The 23,401-nt window shown below is 36.8% G+C and overlaps 1 protein-coding gene across 1 annotated transcript; it reads right to left on the minus strand.

The window, feature by feature from the left end:
- Positions 1–881: 881 nt before the first annotated feature.
- LOC125666629 (proteasome activator complex subunit 3-like) lies at positions 882–22,297 on the minus strand. The gene is made up of 10 exons (XM_048899825.2): positions 22,076–22,297; positions 19,292–19,324; positions 17,155–17,217; positions 16,070–16,165; positions 14,943–14,994; positions 10,736–10,848; positions 9,974–10,042; positions 8,121–8,243; positions 3,377–3,463; positions 882–2,747 (listed from the first exon to the last, which is right to left on the minus strand). Exons 1-10 carry the CDS (start codon positions 22,127–22,129, stop codon positions 2,664–2,666), a joined length of 774 nt encoding a protein of 257 aa, XP_048755782.1. The 5' UTR covers positions 22,130–22,297; the 3' UTR covers positions 882–2,663.
- Positions 22,298–23,401: the final 1,104 nt, after the last annotated feature.

Consider the following 23,401-nt stretch of genomic DNA (forward strand, 5'->3'; position numbering starts at 1 on the left):
TTCCCTCCAAATTTTGTTTTTCACTTTAAATGATCAAAATCTACAGTCTAACATGCTTAGAGGGTTTTACGAAAAAGTTAAAAGTTATTCATCGTGACAGAAGTTCATTATAGAGAGTTTATCATTTGTTTTGAAAACAAAGATTGAGGTGTGGTATTGTTTACGAAGTTTTCAAAATAAATGGATATTGATCCAAGTTTATTATATACATGTATATCACATCTGAAGTATACTTTAGGTACAATGGGTCATTTAAAAGTTAAAATTTGTGAATGTACAAAATGAAAATGCTATGAATCACAAAATTAGCGTTTTACTGGTTGGTTTGTTTACATAAAAAGACTCGAGTCTTTGTTTACATAACACAGAATCAAAGCTAAAATATTGCTCTTATCCTTCCATTCAGACGGTCCAAATTTTGGATGTCAACATTAAATGAGCTATATTTTTAATATTTTAAAACATCAAAAATGAAAAAACGTTTCTTTCGAAAAATGTGAACCAGTCCCTTTAACTTGTGATTAAAGAATGCTACCGTATATACATGTACAAAGTTTGGTGTACTGGTTTCATTCTCGGAAAGCCGCGGACATGTCTTCTGCATCTCTTATTCTCCATCCTGAAGCAAATTTAGGTTTACGCCCGGCTCTTACCGACTTTGAGTAGGGAGGGAGTCTTCATTGTGTCACACCTGCTGTGACACGGGACCTCAGGTTTTTGGTCTTATCCGAAGAACCGCCCCAATTAGTCGCCTCTTACAACAAGCAAGGGGGTACTGAGGACATCACACTTCCTTACATTTTGACCTCGATAATGCATAGCACTTTGGGGAGAAAGCTTTGTATATGTAAATGATAAGTGCACAAACAATCAAACCGCAGTAAATAAATTCAACCGTGTTTATTTTGCAACATTCATTCGATAAACAATCGCCGTTCACTTCAGTCAGAGTGTATACAGAATACTCCCACTTCCGGTAAGTGGATGCTTCCGGTATAGGAGTCAACAAAAGAATGACCTGAAACTTTATATACTAATCGTTGGCATACTTCTAATGTCACTTGCGCTAAATTTAATAGCATGACAAATTCTCGTTTTACAGTATTCACATGTAAAACTCTGATCCCTAAAAATTATGGCCCGCCCTACTTCCAGGGGCCACAATTTTTGCACTACCTGGGGATGCTTGCATATTGATAATAACTTACCATGGCCTTGTTGTTCTTGAGAAGATTTTTTAATTATTTGTCCACATGTAAACCTTTGACCCCAACTGTGGCCCCACAATATCTCCAGGGGCCATGATTTGAACAAACTTGAATCTACCTTTATATGTCAGGAAGCTTTTATGCAAATTTCAACTTTTCAGGCCCCGTTGTTCTTGAGAAGATTTTAAATGACCCCACCCTATTTTTGCATTTTCTTGATTATCTACCCTTTGGAAGGAGCATGGCCCTTCATTTGAATTCCCTTTACTAAAGATTGATTTGTGCCAAGCTTGATTGAAATTGGTCCATTGGTTCTTTAAACAATGCCACAAAATTTTCACTAAATCTTACCCGTAATGCCCTTGAAAAAGGGTGTGGCTCTTCATTTGAAATTAGTCCAATGGTTCTTGAAAAGAAGTCAACATTGAGAAAAGTTTACAGATGGACTGAGAGATGGATGTCAGACAAAAGGTGATCAGAAAAGCTCACAAGAGGCCCACAGACTTTATTGGTCATCTGAGTATTAGTTAAAAGTATCACAAGCCCCAAGGGCTATTCAATTTAATTTTTTTTTCTTTCCTGTCCTGCACATCTGAGCTAAATCCATTTCAGCAATAGTATATAACAAGATTTGTTCTTAAAACTTAAATGCCCCAAAAGTGTCTATACTGATGAAAGACTTTACATAATATGATGTATGCAACATTAAAACGATATGACTAATTTGCACCTGTCCTAGAATCAAAACTCTAGGGTTGTGAAATTCCCAATTTTGGTACATTCTTTGCTGCTTTTCCGAAATATGCATTTCGTTTTTATACTGTATCAGCAAAAGTAAAGAAGTCTTTCAAATGATAAAGACAATAATCAAGTTTGGCCCACCCTGGAACCAAATCTCATGAAATTTCATAATAGTAATAATATTAAAGAAAATAATCTAATGTTTTACACATATACGCTATATATACCATTTTTGGCACTGTCCTGAAGTCAGAATTTCTACTCCAGGGTTGATGAAATTAGGTCTCCCTGCTCTACTTGATTATGTATTTGGTTTTTCTAACACATGTGCAGTTGTAGAGAAGATTTTTAAATATTAGTCAATGTCTGGCAGTTTTTACCCCATCCTAAGGCCCTGGTAGTGTAGAAGCCTTGCAATTTATAATTTAAGTCCCCCTTGTCCCAAAGATGCTTCATACCAAATTTGAAAAAGATTGGAATGTTAGTTAAGAAGAAGTTAAAACTGTGCAATTGTTAATGGACGACGCATGATGGATGCACGACGACAGACGCTGACCAATTGCAAAAGGCAACAAAACAAATCCTTAAATGGTCTTTCCAGAACTCCAACCAATGTGACTGTTTCCTCTAACTATGATCAGTTGACTGTTTTTTTCAGATGTGTTTTAATGATATCATAATAATAACTACAGAAACTGTCCAGTATTATCATCGTCAGTAAATTAAACTGTCTGCATTGGCTGACCGTGGTTTCTTGATTTTCTCCATGTTCTTCAATACCAAGTCATGAAGGCTTGCCTGAAATAGCAAGAGTTAGAATTAAAAAATAAACACACATGCATGTGGATCATCTCAATTGAAATGTTGTTCAGAAAATCTAAAACATTATTTCAACACATCTGTTAAATCCTCTTGCAGCGACAACCAGTCTGAGGCAGTGAATACAAGTAGAAGCAGTAAATACCAGTACGAAGCAGGAAATACCAGTCTGAACCAGTAAATAATGGTCTGAACCAGTAAATACCACTCTGAGGCAGTATATACCGGTCTGAACCAGTAAATACCGGTCTGAACCAGTAAATAATAGTCTGAGGCAGTAAATACCAGTCTAAGGCAGTAAATACCAGTCTAAGACAGCAAATACCAGTCTGAAGCAGTAAATACCAGTCTGAAGTAGTATCTAAAAATTTTGACCTACTTGTATTTATTTTTCTGTGAATTTCACTAAGAAATTGTTCAAAATAACATATTCTATTTACATTCAGCTCATATTCTTTCATTAGAAATTAATCAATGAAATAAAAGAGTTCAGAAATTTTGGTCACTGACTTCAGTATGGACATAAAATTTTGTAGTTTGGACAATTATGAGCCAAACAATGTTAAAATGTTAGCCCCAACCTACGGCTTTAAAAATATACAACTTACGTAGTGGTTTCTGACTTCACAGCAGATGAGACGGAGACTGACATACTGTTTTTCGTCTAACTCCCGGACCGCTTGTCTGTAGTCGTCCTGCAGTATAACCTCTATTTAACTACACAGTTAACACAACTAGACACACAGAAAATCATTTCACACTGCACTCAAGTACATCTCATATTTAAATTTGTTTGGTATAGAAAAATCTACTTATCATTGAAAGAAGGGAGGGAACTCTTTGTTCTGATTTTCTGTATCATAACAGTCTTCAAATTCATTTAACTCTCATTGCATGTAATAACATAAGCAAGCAGAACTGTTGGAATGAACTTATTGAACGCTATTTGTATGTTTACTTGGAGTACCTAGTCCTCATATGATCCTTCTACATGAATTATTTATTCATACCTTCTTTATTTATGTTTAACAAACATCAGATTTTAGAAAATGCATCCCCACTTCAAGGCATATGTGTTATATTAAACAGTATTTTGTTTGATGTTAAAAACTAGATCAAAGTTTTATCAGTACGATAAACTATGAAAAATAAAGCGATTTGACAATTTTGACAAATTATATACATGTATTAAAGGAGAACTGGTCTACTCAAAGGGAAAAAAACGATGATTTTCTAGCATATATTCATGAAGGAGTGACGTTTTAGTTGGTAGTGTGCGTGAGGAAACTATTATAAGAAACATCATGGGAGTTACTGTACTATGTGTGTGTACTTGTGACAGTACTTACTATGTGTGGGTACTTGTGACAGTATTTACTATGTGTGGGTACTTGTGACAGTACTTACTATGTGTGGGTACTTGTGACAGTACTTATTATGTGTGGGTACTTGTGAGAGTACTTATTATGTGTGGGTACTTGTGACAGTACTTACTATGTGTGGGTACTTGTGACAGTACTTATTATGTGTGGGTACTTGTGAGAGTACTTACTATGTGTGGGTACTTGTGACAGTACTTACTATGTGTGGGTACTTGTGACAGTACTTACTATGTGTGTACTTGTGACAATACTTACTATGTGTGGGTACTTGCGACAGTATTTACTAGGTGTGGGTACTTGTGACAGTATTTACTATGTGTGGGTACTTGTGACAATACTTACTATGTGTGGGTACTTGTGACAATACTTACTATGTGTGGGTACTTGTGACAGTACTTACTATGTGTGGGTACTTGTGACAGTACTTACTATGTGTGGGTACTTGTGACAGTATTTACTATGTGTGGGTACTTGTGACAATACTTACTATGTGCAAGTACTTGTGACAGTACTTACTATGTGTGTACTTGTGACAGTACTTACTATGTGTGGGTACTTGTGACAGTACTTACTATGTGTGGGTACTTGTGACAATACTTACTATGTGTGGGTACTTGTGACAATACTTACTATGTGTGGGTACTTGTGACAGTACTTACTATGTGTGGGTACTTGTGACAGTACTTACTATGTGTGGGTACTTGTGACAGTATTTACTATGTGTGGGTACTTGTGACAATACTTACTATGTGTGTACTTGTGACAGTATTTACTATGTGTGGGTACTTGTGACAGTACTTACTGTGTGTGTACTTGTGACAATACTTACTATGTGTGGGTACTTGTGACAGTATTTACTAGGTGTGGGTACTTGTGACAGTACTTACTATGTGTGGGTACTTGTGACAGTATTTACTATGTGTAAGTACTTGTGACAATACTTACTATGTGTGGGTACTTGTGACAGTACTTACTATGTGTGTACTTGTGACAATACTTACTATGTGTGGGTACTTGTGACAATACTTACTATGTGTGGGTACTTGTGACAGTATTTACTAGGTGTGGGTACTTGTGACAGTATTTACTATGTGTGGGTACTTGTGACAGTACTTACTATGTGTGGGTACTTGTGACAGTACTTACTATGTGTGGGTACTTGTGAGAGTACTTACTATGTGTGGGTACTTGTGACAGTACTTACTATGTGTGGGTACTTGTGACAGTATTTACTAGGTGTGGGTACTTGTGACAGTACTTACTATGTGTGTACTTGTGACAATACTTATTATGTGTGGGTACTTGTGACAGTACTTACTATGTGTGGGTACTTGTGACAGTACTTACTATGTGTGGGTACTTGTGACAGTATTTACTAGGTGTGGGTACTTGTGACAGTACTTACTATGTGTGTACTTGTGACAATACTTATTATGTGTGGGTACTTGTGACAGTATTTACTATGTGTAAGTACTTGTGACAATACTTACTATGTGTGGGTACTTGTGACAATACTTACTATGTGTGGGTACTTGTGACAATACTTACTATGTGTGGGTACTTGTGACAGTATTTACTAGGTGTGGGTACTTGTGACAGTACTTACTATGTGTGGGTACTTGTGACAGTATTTACTAGGTGTGGGTACTTGTGACAATACTTACTATGTGTGGGTACTTGTGACAGTACTTACTAGGTGTGGGTACTTGTGACAATACTTACTATGTGTGGGTACTTGTGACAGTATTTACTAGGTGTGGGTACTTGTGACAGTATTTACTAGGTGTGGGTACTTGTGACAGTACTTACTATGTGTGGGTACTTGTGACAGTATTTACTATGTGTAAGTACTTGTGACAATACTTACTATGTGTGGGTACTTGTGACAGTATTTACTATGTGTAAGTACTTGTGACAATACTTACTATGTGTGGGTACTTGTGAGAGTACTTACTATGTGGGTACTTGTGACAATACTTACTATGTGTGGGTACTTGTGACAGTACTTACTATGTGTGGGTACTTGTGACAGTACTTACTATGTGTGGGTACTTGTGACAGTATTTACTATGTGTAAGTACTTGTGACAATACTTACTATGTGTGGGTACTTGTGACAATACTTACTATGTGTGGGTACTTGTGACAATACTTACTATGTGTGGGTACTTGTGACAGTATTTACTATGTGTGGGTACTTGTGACAGTACTTACTATGTGTGGGTACTTGTGACAGTACTTACTGTGTGTGTACTTGTGACAATACTTACTATGTGTGGGTACTTGTGACAGTACTTACTGTGTGTGTACTTGTGACAATACTTACTATGTGTGGGTACTTGTGACAGTATTTACTATGTGTGGGTACTTGTGACAGTACTTACTATGTGTGGGTACTTGTGACAGTACTTACTGTGTGTGTACTTGTGACAATACTTACTATGTGTGGGTACTTGTGACAGTATTTACTATGTGTGGGTACTTGTGACAGTATTTACTAGGTGTGGGTACTTGTGACAATACTTACTATGTGTGGGTACTTGTGACAGTATTTACTAGGTGTGGGTACTTGTGACAGTATTTACTATGTGTGGGTACTTGTGACAGTACTTACTATGTGTGGGTACTTGTGACAGTACTTACTATGTGTGGGTACTTGTGACAGTATTTACTAGGTGTGGGTACTTGTGACAGTATTTACTATGTGTGGGTACTTGTGACAGTACTTACTATGTGTGGGTACTTGTGACAGTACTTACTATGTGTGGGTACTTGTGACAGTACTTACTATGTGTGGGTACTTGTGACAGTATTTACTATGTGTGGGTACTTGTGACAGTACTTACTAGGTGTGGGTACTTGTGAGAGTACTTACTATGTGTGGGTACTTGTGACAGTATTTACTAGGTGTGGGTACTTGTGACAGTATTTACTATGTGTGGGTACTTGTGACAGTACTTACTATGTGTGGGTACTTGTGACAGTATTTACTATGTGTGGGTACTTGTGACAATACTTACTATGTGTGGGTACTTGTGAGAGTACTTACTATGTGTGGGTACTTGTGACAGTATTTACTATGTGTGGGTACTTGTGACAATACTTACTATGTGTGGGTACTTGTGACAGTACTTACTATGTGTGTACTTGTGACAATACTTACTATGTGTGGGTACTTGTGACAATACTTACTATGTGTGGGTACTTGTGACAGTATTTACTAGGTGTGGGTACTTGTGACAGTATTTACTAGGTGTGGGTACTTGTGACAGTACTTACTATGTGTGGGTACTTGTGACAGTATTTACTATGTGTAAGTACTTGTGACAATACTTACTATGTGTGGGTACTTGTGACAGTATTTACTATGTGTAAGTACTTGTGACAATACTTACTATGTGTGGGTACTTGTGAGAGTACTTACTATGTGGGTACTTGTGACAATACTTACTATGTGTGGGTACTTGTGACAGTACTTACTATGTGTGGGTACTTGTGACAGTACTTACTATGTGTGTACTTGTGACAATACTTACTATGTGTGGGTACTTGCGACAGTATTTACTAGGTGTGGGTACTTGTGACAGTATTTACTATGTGTGGGTACTTGTGACAATACTTACTATGTGTGGGTACTTGTGACAATACTTACTAGGTGTGGGTACTTGTGACAGTACTTACTATGTGTGGGTACTTGTGACAGTATTTACTATGTGTAAGTACTTGTGACAATACTTACTATGTGTGGGTACTTATGACAGTACTTACTATGTGTAAGTACTTGTGACAATACTTACTATGTGTGGGTACTTGTGACAGTACTTACTATGTGTGGGTACTTGTGACAGTACTTACTATGTGTGGGTACTTGTGACAGTATTTACTATGTGTAAGTACTTGTGACAATACTTACTATGTGTGGGTACTTGTGACAGTACTTACTAAGTGTGGGTACATGTGACAGTACTTACTATGTGTGGGTACTTGGCTACTTTGGAGATGAGTTTGGCTCGTGAGATGAAGTAACGCGACACTTGGTCCAAATACGTGGCGGCCTCTGTCTCCACTTGTCTGGCTTCTCCCATAGTGTCCTCCTAATACAGACAAATTACGACAATAGTGTCCTCCTAACACACACAAATTACGACAACAGTGTCCTCCTAACACAGACAAATTACGACAATAGTGTCCTCCTAACACAGACAAATTACGACAATGGATGAAGTCACTTTAACAGGAAATTATATTGTACTTTACACCTATCAATACTTTTAAATCTCTACCACATACCAATGACATATATCTGTTGAATAAAATCTTCATTTAATAGTCTTATCTGGTCAGTTACAGTATGCTTATTTATAGTTTTGCTGGGTTTTTCCCCCAATAACAAGTTAAATAAGAGATACTAAATTTGGTTAAAATCTGACAAACTTGATTATTTTGACAACCATTTTGAAACATTTGAAAATTGAATGGAAAGAAATACTGATGTTAGAAATGACCCTCAATTGACCCCAGAATCCACTGTCATGGATTGACTGCAATCTTGCTTAACATCCCCTCTCGAGAATTTTTCACTCATATGAAGACGTCACCAAGACTGGTGAAGGGCTTCAAAGTTGGGCCTATACTCGGCACTTTCAGCCATTCAGCAGTGAGGGTTCTTCAGCGTGCCACACCTACAGTGACACCCATTTTTAAGGTCACCTCCGAGGACCCATGACATTCACTCACACCTGATGCCGAGCGTTTGGCGATGGAACTGTCACTACCTGTTTTAACGACTTAGGTCTGTCGCAGCCGAGATTCGAACCCCGACCTTCCGCATGTGGGGCAAATGCTCTACCTCTAGAGCACCGTGGCGGTCTCCAATGTCATAGAGATTTTAACACTTTTAAACATTTTTGTATATGGCAACCATTTTGAAAAAATTTGATACTGGAAATGGGCTTGGGGTCATCAAATCACCTTAGAAATAAAATTTGGTTGAAATCCAACAAGCTTAATTTTTTGACGGTTTTTGGCAGTCATTCTGAAACATTTGAAAAGTGAATGGATTCTCTAACATTTTCTAAACTCTAATTTCAAATTAATTTCTAATGAAAAGATGTTTACACAGATGGACTTTTTTTTAGCTTTCTGATTACCGATCACTAAATTCCAGCACATACAAATTGTGGTCATCACTGAAAACAGGAAAACTAAATCGCACTGCCAAAATCTCTAAAGCAAATGATGTTTTCAGTTGTTGATTATATGGATAGTACATGCACATATTTGTTCCGAAAGACTGCAAAAATTTTAATTCACATAAGACTTAAATTGTACTTTTCAATTGATTCTATCCATTGGAAGTAACTGTCATTGGAAGCAAGAGACAGTATTCAGACCAGCTATCAACGGTAAAAATACAGACAGTTTACCCTGCCTCGGTTGAAATGTGGTCCCGAGAAACCCCGCTAGGAGAAACTGAAACAGTGTAAAAAATGACAAGGATTAACTTGCCATTGCGAGGATACGATAAATAATGGATCCACATTGGCTGTGCTGTATAAATTTCAACATTTCTGGCCCAGTGATTTTTGAGAAAAATGTTTTTGCATTTTCTTGATAATCTTCCATTAGAACTTTCATTTGAACATTTGAACAAACTTGAAACCCCTTCATCCAAGGATGATTTATACTAAGTTTTATTGAAATTGGCCCAATTCTGGAAAAGATGAAAATGTGAGACACAGGACAGAAAACAAACAAATTTTGATCGGAAAAGCCTTTGGCTCAGGTGAGCTAATACTTAATAGATTTAATTTTTTCACTATACCTGAACTGATACACCAAAATTATTCCCATCTTCAATTTTTGGAATCATAAAGGCAATCCACATTTTCAGCTACAACAGAAAAATTTCAATTTATCATAAACTAAGTTAAGTAAGTTTCAATAGGCATGTGAGTTCCAATCAATCTTACCTGATCTACAGCAGAATTCATAAACCTATTAAACCACTACTATGTATAACGAATTTAAATTTCAGTTCACTAATTTTATACAAACATGAGGCTCACAGGCCTTATTGGTCAACTGAGTATTAGTTAAAAGTATCACTAGCCGTAAGGGCTATATAATCTAGAAAAAAAAATATCATGTTCTGCATATATGAGGTAAATCAATATACTTTTCAATGTTTTACACATAAATACTAAATACCCCGTTTGGGTTCATTCTCGAGTCAGAACCTCTACCCTAGAGATCATGAAATTAACAATTTTGGAGGAGGCCTTCCTGCTCTACATCTCTATGCATTTAATATTTCTTAAATATGTGCAGTTATAGAGAAGATTTTTAAACTTGGTCAATTTTTGGCAGTTTTGCAACAACCTTAATGCCCCAGGGGAACAAGAGTCCTGAAATTCACAATTTATGTATCCCTTGTCCTAAAGATGTTTCATATCAAATTTGAAAAGAATTGAAATGATAGTTATTAAGAAGTTAAAAATGTTCAATTGTTAACACACAACAAATGACAATGGACACCAACCAATTGTCACCCGAGTTTACTAAAAATAAAATATAAATAGCTTACCATATTTGAATGATCTAGGAGGTCACGAATTAGTGGTTTTAACTTCTCTGCTAGAGCAGCAAGATTTTTATTTGATGGAGCAGGTCCATTGGGTAATATCATCACTCTTGTACCTTTGAAGTTAAATAAAACCAATTCTATATTTCATAACAACACTGGTTGATGGAAATTCACAAATCATCTCAGTCATTATGGTCAGCTATTGTGATTTTTAAAAGATTTTTTGTGATCTTTACTCCCATGTGATTTTTAAAAGATTTTTTGCGATCTTTACTCCCATGAAAAATGTTCATCCCATATTATGCCACAACCTAACCATTCAGTGTCACATGACCATGATCACAAGGTTAAAATCGTGACACGAACTATAAGGTCTTGCCATAAGGAATCTATACTAATTTGATAAGGATCATAGATATTTTTATGTTTAAAAAATTAATAACTGCAGAACTGGCAATATTGTGTCCAAGTGAAATCAAAAACATCTTCAACAAACTTGCATGTGCATTTCATGCCATGGGAAATGCGTTTCTCATCACAGTTTATGCTTTTGCTACCATTGCACGATTTTCACTCAGGCATCGGTGTCTGATTCTTTCTAAAATTTCAAACTCACTTGAGTGTTTACACTACGTTTATCAACACAATGCCCCCTCAACGTGTAAGGCGTCGCCTGACGACAAAACAACTGGGCAGATGTATTGGAATGCTTGATGGTGGCTATTCACATTGTGACGTTGCAAATGCACTAAACGTCAGCCAGAGCGTTGTAAACAGGGCCTGGAACCGACAGCAAACTTTTGGTACAGCAGCACACCGACATGGGGGTGGCCGTCAGAGGTCGACAACCCAACGCCAAGACCATTTTGTGGCTCTTCAGGCACGACGCCATCTCTTCTGGACAGCAACCAGCCTACGTAACGACCTCCTGAACGCCTCGGGGGTGAATGTGTCCACTCAGACGATACGGAATCGGCTTCACAATGCAGGTCTCAACTCGAGAAGGGCATGTGTTCGAGTCCCTCTGACTGTTTGACACCGGCGGGAGCGATTGGACTGGGCTGAAGATCATGTTACTTGGACACAGAACGATTGGGTTCAAGTTCTGTTCACCGATGAGTCCAGGTATTGTTTGGACAGGAGGCACCAAGTGTGGCGACGACAACGTGAACGTTTCCATGATGCCAACATCAGTGAACATGACCGTTATGGTGGTGGTTCCATCATGGTCTGGGGTGGAATCAGCAGGGATGGAAGAACAGATCTTCATGTCTTGGAGAGAGGAACAATGATGGGGGTGCGGTACCGGGATGAGATCCTCGATGTTTACGTCAAACCCTACGCTGGTGCTGTTGGCCCTGAGTTCATCCTGATGGATGATAACGCCCGTCCTCATCGCGCCAGGGTGGTGGAGCAGTACCTTCAGCAGGAGACAATTGTCCGTTTGGACTGGCCAGCGCGCTTGCCGGACTTGAACCCGATTGAGCATGTATGGAACATGCTGCAGGTTGCCCTTTCACGCTGTAGAGCACAACCCACGACTTTGGCAGAGCTCGGAAACGCCCTCGTGGAAGAGTGGAACAACCTTCCCATTGGAAACATCCAGGTGCTTATTGACAGCATGGCTCGACGTTGTCAAGCCGTCATTGATGCAAGGGGAGGCCATACCCGGTATTGACACTTCATCGACTAAGTGTAATGATGGACTATCCCCAAAAACTGTGTAATTCTTTCTCTGGTTTGCTGTTAACTTTTTGTAATGAAATGCCTTTTGGTGTTGTTATCAGATTTCAAGCATTCCGTATTGATAAAAGCTCATGCTGTTCATGAATTTTCATTCATAACCTGAGTAAACACGTTTCTGGGTCAAATTTACGTCTTTTGTTATGTTAGTGGTAAATTACACACATATAACCTAGTGATCCTTATCAAATTTTGAGTAGTATATATATTACAAAATATCAAAAAAAATGCCTTATTAAAACAGTTCATTGGCTTAATTAACTTTTCTTCAGAAGTAAGTCAAAATCCAAGGTCAAGGTTACAAGGCCAAATATTTTTATACCATAAGAGAGGTCTTGTCACAAGGAATACACACATGAAATATGAGAGCCCTATCACTCACTATTTAAAAATCATGAGCAAGGTTCAAGTTTCAGATAGTAATTGCAGTTTCAGACAGAGAGACTGGACAAAAAAACAATATGCACCCCACCCCCAGAACTTTAGTCACTGGGACATAAAAACAAAACCACCCTCAGAACTTTAGTCACAGGGACATAAAAACAAACCCACCCCCCAGAACTTTAGTCACGGGGACACAAAAACAAACCCACCCCAAGAACTTTTGTCACGGGGACATAAACACAAAATTGAATCCACACAACTTAGGAATGTTTGTAATTGGAAATGATTTCATGTGGCAAATCTAGTCTTGAAAATAATTTGTTTTCATCAATTTCCTGTATATTTCCTAAACTTTCATCACAAATTAAGGCCCCACCTTACCTCTGGAACCCCTATATTGAACAAACTAAAATTTGCACTACTTGAAGATGCTTGCACATCAATACGACTTATCATGGCTCTGCTGTTCTTTAAAAGAAGATTAAAAAAGATATGTTCCTATCAATTCTCATATAAAACTTTGATCCCCTATTGTGGCCCCTCCCTAACCCCAGGGATCAAACTTTTGTTCAATCTGCACTACCTCGGGATGCTTGCATGTTAATATCACAGGCACATGAAATGTTATTATAATTATCGGAAGTAAACAAAGAAAAGATAACTCTGAGAGAGATTATGGAAGTCATGCATATCATTATTTCTCGGCAGATATCTAAACAGGCAGTGCAGAGTTCGAATTTGTCTACCTTAATTTATCAAGTGCTTACAATTAGAAAGATGTCAGGATGGAAAAAGTAATTACTGCCGTGCACCTGTCATTTGATGGAAGAAGTTGATATACTCGCAAATTTATCTTAGTGCCAAGATATTAAGATGATGTTAAATATGGTGTGATTAGGGCCCCATCAAATGGCGGGTGCACTGCAGTCATTACTTACACTAACTTAAATAATACCATATTTAGCATCATCTTAATATCTTGGCACTAAAATAAATTTGAGAGTATATTTAACTTCTTTCATCACATTACTATCAAATAAAGTTAGGGCTGTTCCAGAAATGATCAAATGGGGGGGGGGGGGGGGGGGGGGGGGGGTCGGGCGGCAAATGATATTTTTTTTTGTGGGTGGTCGTATTTTTTCATATTTTAATTGGTCCGTGGTTGGACTGTTAAAAAAATATTTATTGTGGGTAGTTTCTATTGTTTTATTTTGTGCCACGTGGGTGTTGAGTTTTCAGAATATTTTTATTGTCGCTCTTGTCGTGTTGGTTACAAAACGTCGGAGGGAAAATTGAAAACGTGCTTTCGAAATGCTGCTTTCGATATCGGAAGTAACATAGAACTATTCGAGTTGTCGCTCTTTGCAGCGCATAACTTTCCATTACGGCACTCTTCAAATTAGAGGCGCCTTTAGTAGGGTCCCTTTGGACGTGATGGCGGCGAACTCTGTTCTGTAGATTATTACAGTTTACAGTGCATCGATTTTGGGAATATTTTGAAACCAATAGGTATTCCGTTTTCTAATAAAAATAGGCAAACCTTAGTTGATTTATACGAGGGTACCGATGCGTTATATTTATCAGTCGGTGTGATGGTGATATAGAGGCCTCCGGGCGCGGGCTCCATTAGAAGACGAACAATTCGTGGAAAAACATATCCATACCCATTTCATGATAATAGCATCGTTTGGACTCCCAATCTTTCCAACATTCCCGCCATAGATGCCTTTGATTGTTGATGTGACATCGTTTCTTCAGAACTACTGTGATACAATGTCGCACAGGCATTACCGCGTCATTGACTAGAATGTATGTCCCGAAAACCTCGCGATATTTGTACCATTTTCATTTTTAAAAACATTTTTGTGGTGGGTCTGGTTAGTTTTTTTTTTTTTATTAGATGGGTCATTGTAAAATGAGTTTATTAATTTGATGGGTCATGGGGTAATTTTTTAATTTTTTTTATGGGTGCTTGGTATATACAAAAGGTGCCTCCCGACCCCCCCATGTATTTATTTCTGGAATAGCCCTTAGTGTAAATTGTTCATTGATTTATTTCATGTTTACATTTAGAAACTACCTGAAATATCATTGTGATCATCTTCTTCTAGTCGTCTTTTTTTGCTTTTAGCCTGCAAGAAATTAAATGATATTAAACAAAAGAGCAACAGACTTTATAAATGTGTGTAGAAATAGATGACTCTCAGCTCATGTGATCTGAAAATGAAGGTGTATAACAAAACAGTTATACATAAAGACTGTGTCGTCGGACGACAGCTGTTTAATTAACCCTTGAACGGCTTCAGGCAACAGATCCATTCCAGGGAGAAACAAAACAGCTGTTATACAGTCTATAACTGTATAACACTGCAGGCACTAGAGGCCCTGATAACTATGAATTACATTTGTGAATGATAAAACAATTAAATATTGTATTGTTGAGGAGCAGGTATTCTATAAATTCAACAGGTTGAATAAAAATTTATATTACATGCAGCACTTCAGTAACATTAGAATCTTTTCTGGTGCAGCTCTTTCTGGGTATGATTGAGGTCTTACATCAATGTATTCTTTAATACACTTCAAATTTTGCTATCAAATAATTTTTTTTAATGTATTATACCACTGAATTTGTGTCGGGGCACACCTTCAAACATTTATTCAATTTGAACTGAAAACTCAAAGCTTCAATGAAGTTCACCTGTTTACATAGTGATATTACAGGGAAAAGATGTACAGTGTTTTCACAACAAATCAAAAGAAAGTTCAGGTACAAGTCTTATTGTTCCAGACACTGACCCAGTAAGGTCAGGTGTCATACAACATCGTATACATGGTATTGATGGAACAGATGTCAGACTCTCTTTAAAGAACACTGTTCAATGAGTTTCATTGCATAGATTGATATATTGACATAATTTCTTCAGAAAGGAAAGGTATGAGTGCAACAAACTACAGTTCAACCTTGTTATCTCGAACTCGATGGGACCAAAAAAAAACTTCCGAGATATCCAAGAATTTGAGACATCGACGGTAAAAAACTTTAAGAATCAGTGGTTGGGACTTCCTAATCATTATGACATATCCATGGTATTCGAGATATCAATGTTTGAGATACTGAAGTTCAACTGTATAATAATAATGAAGATTCCACCCTGTGCGTTTCCAGCTGAAAATGAGAAAACTTTTACTAGATTGTCACCATACCTCATCACCTGAAACATTGTTTGCAAACAAAACTGGATCCGGTATGGGAATGTTTAGATCTGTGTGTATGTCTGCCAGGCGAGATACTGTCATACTCTACAAAACAAGTCAACGGAAAACATCAGCACTTTGAATGTCTACCACAGTGATTTTTTTTAGGCCCATTTTGGGTCCGAATTTCGCCCCCCACCCCTAAAAATTCCCAATTTTTCCCAATTTAGCTTGCATTTTTCCCAATAATAAAATTATGAAAGGAAAACGTATTTGAAAAAAATAAACATTCAATGTGAATTATATGCATAAGACTTAACAAAGAGTTATGAGAATGATGATTTGGATAGAATAGTTGAAAATTTTAAAAGGTTAAAGAAAATTAGATGTGTAAAATAAAGATAATGTAATGTTTCATATGATTTTAAAACTTATTTAGAATAAAATTGATTTTTCCCAATTTGACTAAAATGTAGACAATTTTTCCCAATTCGAAAGCCACATGCCGAAATCAATTTCACTTGCCCGAAAAAAAATCTGTCGTTGGCCTTGCGCTTTGGTGCTTTGCCAGGGACTGCCCCGGCAAAATACTTTAAGTTTAAGACTGACATTGAATAATGAAAGTCGTTGAAAATGAAAGTAAATTATACGCATGCGAAATCTGAATAATTTTCAATACAAATCCGGAACAGACCGAGTGAAGATGCGTAATTAATGGGACAAATGACTTTGTTTGGGGCGAGTTATTCTAATTCTATGACTTGAACATGCGCATAATATTTATTTACTTCCGATTGTCAAATTAAAACTCTAAAGGGTAATTTTTTTTTACAAGCCAGTCGGACTTGTTGTCAAGCGGATTTTACAAGTCCAACAGGAAAATCACTGGCCACGGGCGTTCGGACTACCGCTAATTCCGCAGACTGAGCCATATATATATTCCATAAGTGACAAGGTTGTTTTCTATAAAAATGGTATTAATCCACAAAAGGATACACATGTAAATACACATGTATTTCATATTGCCAGTCGTGGTTTTTGAAATGCTTGCTGGAGATTTGGCTCAGCTGAATTAATAAAACAGTTCTGTGTACCTGATACAGTTCTTCCAACTCTAGCACTTTAGCTGGAAACACATCCTGAACTAAATGATCACCCTGCAAAGAGAAAACATTCAAATAAATCTTTCCTATTTCATTGTCATTGAAATATTTAACAGATGCATTTCTATCTTTAGTTTAGTCAATACATATTTTACAGTCTAATTTGCATATACAGTCAAATATCTGTATCTCGAATATGGTTTATCTCGAATACCCCGCTTGAGTCGAAGTCGACCGCAGGTCCCGGCCGTTTTCATTATATAAATGATTTAAAAAACTTCTGATATTTCGAACACGGTAATCTCGAATACCCCGCCTATGTCGAAGTATTTTCAAGGTCCCATGTCCTAAATTCACATGGTTTATCTTGAAGTGCAGTCAATTTTCCGCTCTGCTTACCATACCTGGCGTCGTAAGTCACAAATTCACACCTGCGGCTACACCAATTATAATTAATGACCGCTAATCCACGCTCGCCTTTTCCAAGTAGACACAGGTCACAATAAATGATTCCACAGCTTGGGTGATTAGTGAAGCCTTCCAACATTACTACAAGTCCACCGCCAATTATGAACTAACACGCCTGATTCCAGGGATGGTATTTAGAATGACACACGCTCTATCATTAACATGTGGGTTAGAAAAACGCATAAAATTGTCGAAGTGTGCTTGAAGGTAATGCTCATAATAACGATAATGCATTTAATAATACACGCTTCATCATTAAAACTAGGACAGAGAAAACACGAAGTTTTATCTAATTAACATTTAAAAGTTTTTTTTTTTTTAAATCTGTCTTTTTTGTTTCTTACGTGATAGGTTCTTTCACTAAAACGCAATAGCTACATCCCAGTCAAGCCTAGACATTAGTAAACTTAAAGTAAGCATACAAGCATGTTCATCTTAACACATTGTGAATTCAATGGGATACTTATATATATTAAAAAATCCAAAATGTTTGTCTTTGAAATTCCGCCATACCAATTTATCAACTTGCATTAAACTATAAGGAACAACAACGGGGTTGTTGTTTATAATGCAAATATCATACTATGCATCAAATATCCCCCTTCAAAAAATATATTCAAGATGGATTTTGGATATCTCGAACACCTGCATATCTCTAAGTTTTTTCGAGGTCCCTCGGACTTCGAGATAGAGATAATTTACTGTATATATACATATAAAATAAATTTAAATTAAAAAAAATCACTAAAACGCATCAAAGATGCGTATGGCCGAGTTGCAGTTCGGAAAATTATGCACGCTTGCATTCAAGAAGTAAAAACATGCACGTATTTAATATGGTTTATAAGTATGAAGCTTTGAATGGCTGCAATAGGTATTTCGTGTGATAATGACCTTGACCTTTGGATTTCAAAAGCATCATGAATCTTGAATGCCATCAGGATTTGAAGTCCGATAAACATGCACCAGCAAGTACATGTATAAAAGTTAGAAGCAAGCTCAAATCTACAGTATATAGTGAAAAAGAGATCTTGACCTTTGACCTCAAAATAAATTCGGGTAACAAAGTACAACACATGCATTGAATTATCAAGCAAGGAACCAGTTTTCTAATATTTCAATGTATGAAATTTCAGATGCCTTGAGACCTCCATCTCACAAATTGGTGAGTGGACAGGAGTTTTCTATTTATCTTCATTGTTGTCCATGTGCTCTGTAGTTCACAATATTTCTTAAGACTTATGGTGATATCAAAGTTTCCTTTCATCCTTAATTGTACAAATGTCCCCTTTTCATTTTGTTCTCATTTAAGAAGTTCGATATAATAAATAAAATAATAATCTTTATCTTTTTAAATCAGACATACAAAATCAACAATGAACATCAGCTATATATTAGCTATTTTACCGAATTTCACGGATGTTGGCGCTGGGGTATGTCACTCCTTTCATTCCACAATTACAATGAAAAACAAATGCTAAACAATGAGCGAACTCTGAATGCTTTGTGGGCAGTTGGTGAATGGTGGTGCAGAATGAATAAAGGACTGATGAGTGAGTTCCAGTGACAAAAATGGGAAAGTATTACATTTTACAGGGACTGTATAGGAGGGATAATAAAAATTCAAATTATACAGTAGTAAATGCAGATATGAAAATACCTCTTCTTTAAAGTTGTCCTTGAACTGTTGAACCTGAAAAAAAAAGACAAAAATATATCCAGTGAACATTGAATATTTTACTACACGTTCTGTTGAGACCGTTCCTCTAGTGGTCAGGTCTACATAGCCTCGAGAAAATATACTCACTGATCAAAAAAGAAACGCACAGCACAACATTACAATCATTTCAAGACATGAGAAATACTTAATAATTGATTTATTGATATCAACACAAAAATTATGTAAACGCTGGATTATTAAACAAAAGTATCACAACCACTAATAATAATTATAATTTGTAACATGTGAAAATAGATTAACAGCGAGTAAGTGTTGATTTCCTTGTGACAGATGCATGCATTAATATAAAGCTGTGGAAATAACTTGTCTTTTAAGTAAATCCAGGCATATTTGAGTTGAAACGTCAATAAAAGTGTACACCATCACCGGTTCTGGCATTTACATGTTTTCCGGAATCAAAACATGAAGGTTTGCAAAGAGAAGTGGATGTAGGCTCTGCCTGTCCACTTTTCTAAAGAGAATAGTACAGACCACACACTAAAGTTAAAGGAGGACATCGGAGTATAAATAGCAGCCAATGAGAAAAATGGTGGTTTATTTGATTTTTCTGGCCACATTCAGATTGCAGAGAATTTTTTAGAAATATTAAAATACAGATTCTTTTTTATCATCAGATTTTTGCCATGCTTGCTCTTCTCATGAATGTGCATCTTTGGTCACAAATTAAATTTAAAATAAAAAATTTTCTTAGCTGTATTTTTCATCGAAAGATGTGAAGCAGGACATCTATTTCTAATTGAAATTCAAAACTGACAGCAGTGGGAGTGACTTAGTTTGTTATTGTTTACACCGGATGTTGTCTGTATCTCATGCAGGCATGGCAGTAAGAAAACCAGAATTCTGCAATGTTTGACTTACTTTCCTCTCTAGATAAATCCAACCTCCAAAAGATAAAATCCATAATTCAGATTTATTTTTCACATCTGTATTGAAATTAGAATAAATGTAAAATCCTCATGATATTTACATTGTAATTGTCAAGTCCAAATACCTAGCTTATCCAAAACAAATGCAAACAAGAGGAAAATAATAATGTGATTGACTGTCAAATATGAAATAAAAACTATTCCCACAAATGACCCATGTATTGTACATCTTTTGGATTTGGTAGCCATGTTCTCACAGTCTCCACTACACATGTTGGCATAATGTCACGTCTGTGCCATTCCTGTCCTGGCTGAAAAAGTTCCAAAGCTCGCAGTTTTTTTCTCGGTATATCGGGGATCACTCCATACTCCACGATGTAAAAGCATGGTCCAAAACCTTTTATATTTTTCTTTTCGCAATTTTGAATTCCTGGGATGAGGCGGTCTGAATGGCTCCATTTCCCACCATAATTGCCTGTTGATGTCGTCAGTGATGCATGGTTTGCAGAGGCAGAATGGACATTCGTCTTTGTTACTGTCTTGCAGGATGACAAATTTTTCTGCATCATCTCCATTATTGGCAATGCACTCAGTTTCCAAATATCCAGTTTCTAATTCAACATTTGTCTGCACTTCTTTGTCTACACATTCTGGTCTTACACACGTGTTCCCGCCAAATTTCTCTTCCTGTGATGAGTCAATAGAGTGAAAATCCCAGTCACTATGCAGAAACAAATGTTTTATGGCCTCCATTTGCATTTCACTTACATCCAAAATTAATCTCTGCCTTTCACCCATTATTCTTACAAAATACAATAACACATTGATGGAAAATGGTCTCTAAATGAGAACACTGTAGGTACTAATTGATGCAGCTGTGTGAAGACTGACCTCCCCCCCCCCCCCCCCCCCCCCCCCCCCCCCCATGATGATATGGGTGATAAGAGAATATTTTTAATTGAAATAATTCAAATTATTTTTATTTCAATCAAGAGTGTATATTAATTGTATTCGATAATCAATCAATAAATCAGCAGTAGGTGTTGTAAATCCTGCCTTGTATATACTATGTAGAGATTATCACTGTGGGTTACTTGTTTAGCCAAGTAACACGTGTGCTCTGTTCTGTTATCAGCATGCTGGAATTTATTTTTAACTCGGCTGCAGCAATAAGCACCGCCCTACACCAAATTTGCTTAATTGCACTACCACCGGATTTTCAAGTAGGTCAAGCTCGGCCTTTAACACTTTCTTAACACCATTAATGCCATCATCTCTGTTCATTAAAATTCATGTGAAATGATAAAATGTACAGATTTTCAGGTCTAGTGTCTAAAGATTTCTTACTCAACATCACATTTTTTTTAAAGGCATTGTAGGCCTACGTGGATGAAAATTCATCACATGTAATGATGTACGTCAGCGTTTGATTTATTTCAATGACTGAAACAACTCAATCCAATTCACTGCATGATCTGGATTATTTTTTATTATGAATCGAAAAGGAATCCTCCGATTCGATAATCGATTGTAAATTTCTTCGATTCTTGTATACTAACAGCCAGCCTATTTCACTCTTAGAACAAATTCGGGACAAACGATCGATCGCGATGGTTATTACATGAATATCAATCAATTAACGAGGCTTTTCCGATTCTAAAGACTCGTCTCAAGAACTATTATTCAAAAATAAACCCTACCCCACCAAAATCGGCCTCTGTTATGCACAATCATGACAATAGTACAAAGCTAGTTAAGAAAATACTCAGTCACCCATCTGGCGGAAATGATCCGAGTCTTTCCATGACTCAAATAAGACGGAAACAAAATAGCATACCTTCTGTAAAGTTTCTGATCTTTGAGTGTCTTTTTTGTTTGCTTTCTTTGACATTTTTGAATGTGAATATATAGCGCCAAAATTTCAATGTGCTTATAATCCCTGGCCTTGAACTTGATGCAGACGTAATAGTATTTATGCTTTTCAATCACACAAGAGTGCAATGTACGGGAGGTAACTCAAGCATGAGAAAACTTGAGAGAAGGAACGTAAACAATTTTAGATTCGATTTTAATGGTAAACAATTGTCTGTAGTTGATGAATTTCAGTATCAAATATTCTGATTTTTTCTAGAAAGGATTGTTTCAAATCTAACAAAGATAGACATAAGTACAAGAACCAAGGAAAGCCGGCCATGTTCTATGTATTACGCAAATATATAAAATACTGTTTACCTACAGATATATTTTTACTATTGTTTGATTCAATGATTGCTCCATCTTGATGTATGAGTAAATGAAATGTGGATTTTAAAAAAAAAATTCTAAAGAACTTTTACTTAGTAAATTTGAAATCGCAAAACCATTTTCATCTTATCACTTGTCAACTCTTTACTCCACTTTATTCCTCACGAATGTCGATAAATTAAAGACAAGACTTTATGACATCCAAGACAGTTGCTTCTTTAACAAAAATGGAAAAAGGAAATATTCGTAGCTTGTGATCAGTCCCCCCCCCCCCCCCCCCCCCCCCCCCACCCCCACCCCACAATTACTTTGTTAAACACCACTCTGATTCCACACACAAGGAGGACTACTCTGAAGTTGAAATAAAAAAAATATTTTGGAGTTCCTCATTAACAGTATCTTCGTAGGCTTTGGTGATCAGGTCTTCCAACAATCTGTTGGAATTCCCATGGGCACGAATTATGCTCCTTTATTAGTTGATCTGTTTTCATATTCTTACTAGATGAAACCCTGCACAGGCTTATTATATAGCTCAAGTGAGCGAAAAGGGATTCAGTGAAGATGTCCTTGGACTAAAAGTAACAATCATTTTAAGATATATTTGTCTTAGCATCCACATAAATGTTCATTTTGGTTATGATCTTTGACAAAGAAACGTCTTTAAATAGTCATTACGTAATATTCCAGTGTTTCTTCTATGATCAATGCTCCACTGCATGGTAATGGGAAGGATCCCGAGTTATCGACACTCAGGTAGAGGCATTCTACCCTACAGCTTTTAGGTCCCTGTCTGTAGGATTTTGGTGTGACGTCTCTGTAACAAAGGTTCTTGATTAAAACCCCATACTTCACATCTATATGCATGTAAAATAATAGGTTTCACAATTTTATCAAACATTTCAAGTTTACAATCAATAGA

The sequence above is a fragment of the Ostrea edulis genome, chromosome 10, assembly GCF_947568905.1.
Source record: "Ostrea edulis chromosome 10, xbOstEdul1.1, whole genome shotgun sequence".
Taxonomy (NCBI): Eukaryota; Metazoa; Mollusca; class Bivalvia; order Ostreida; family Ostreidae; genus Ostrea; species Ostrea edulis.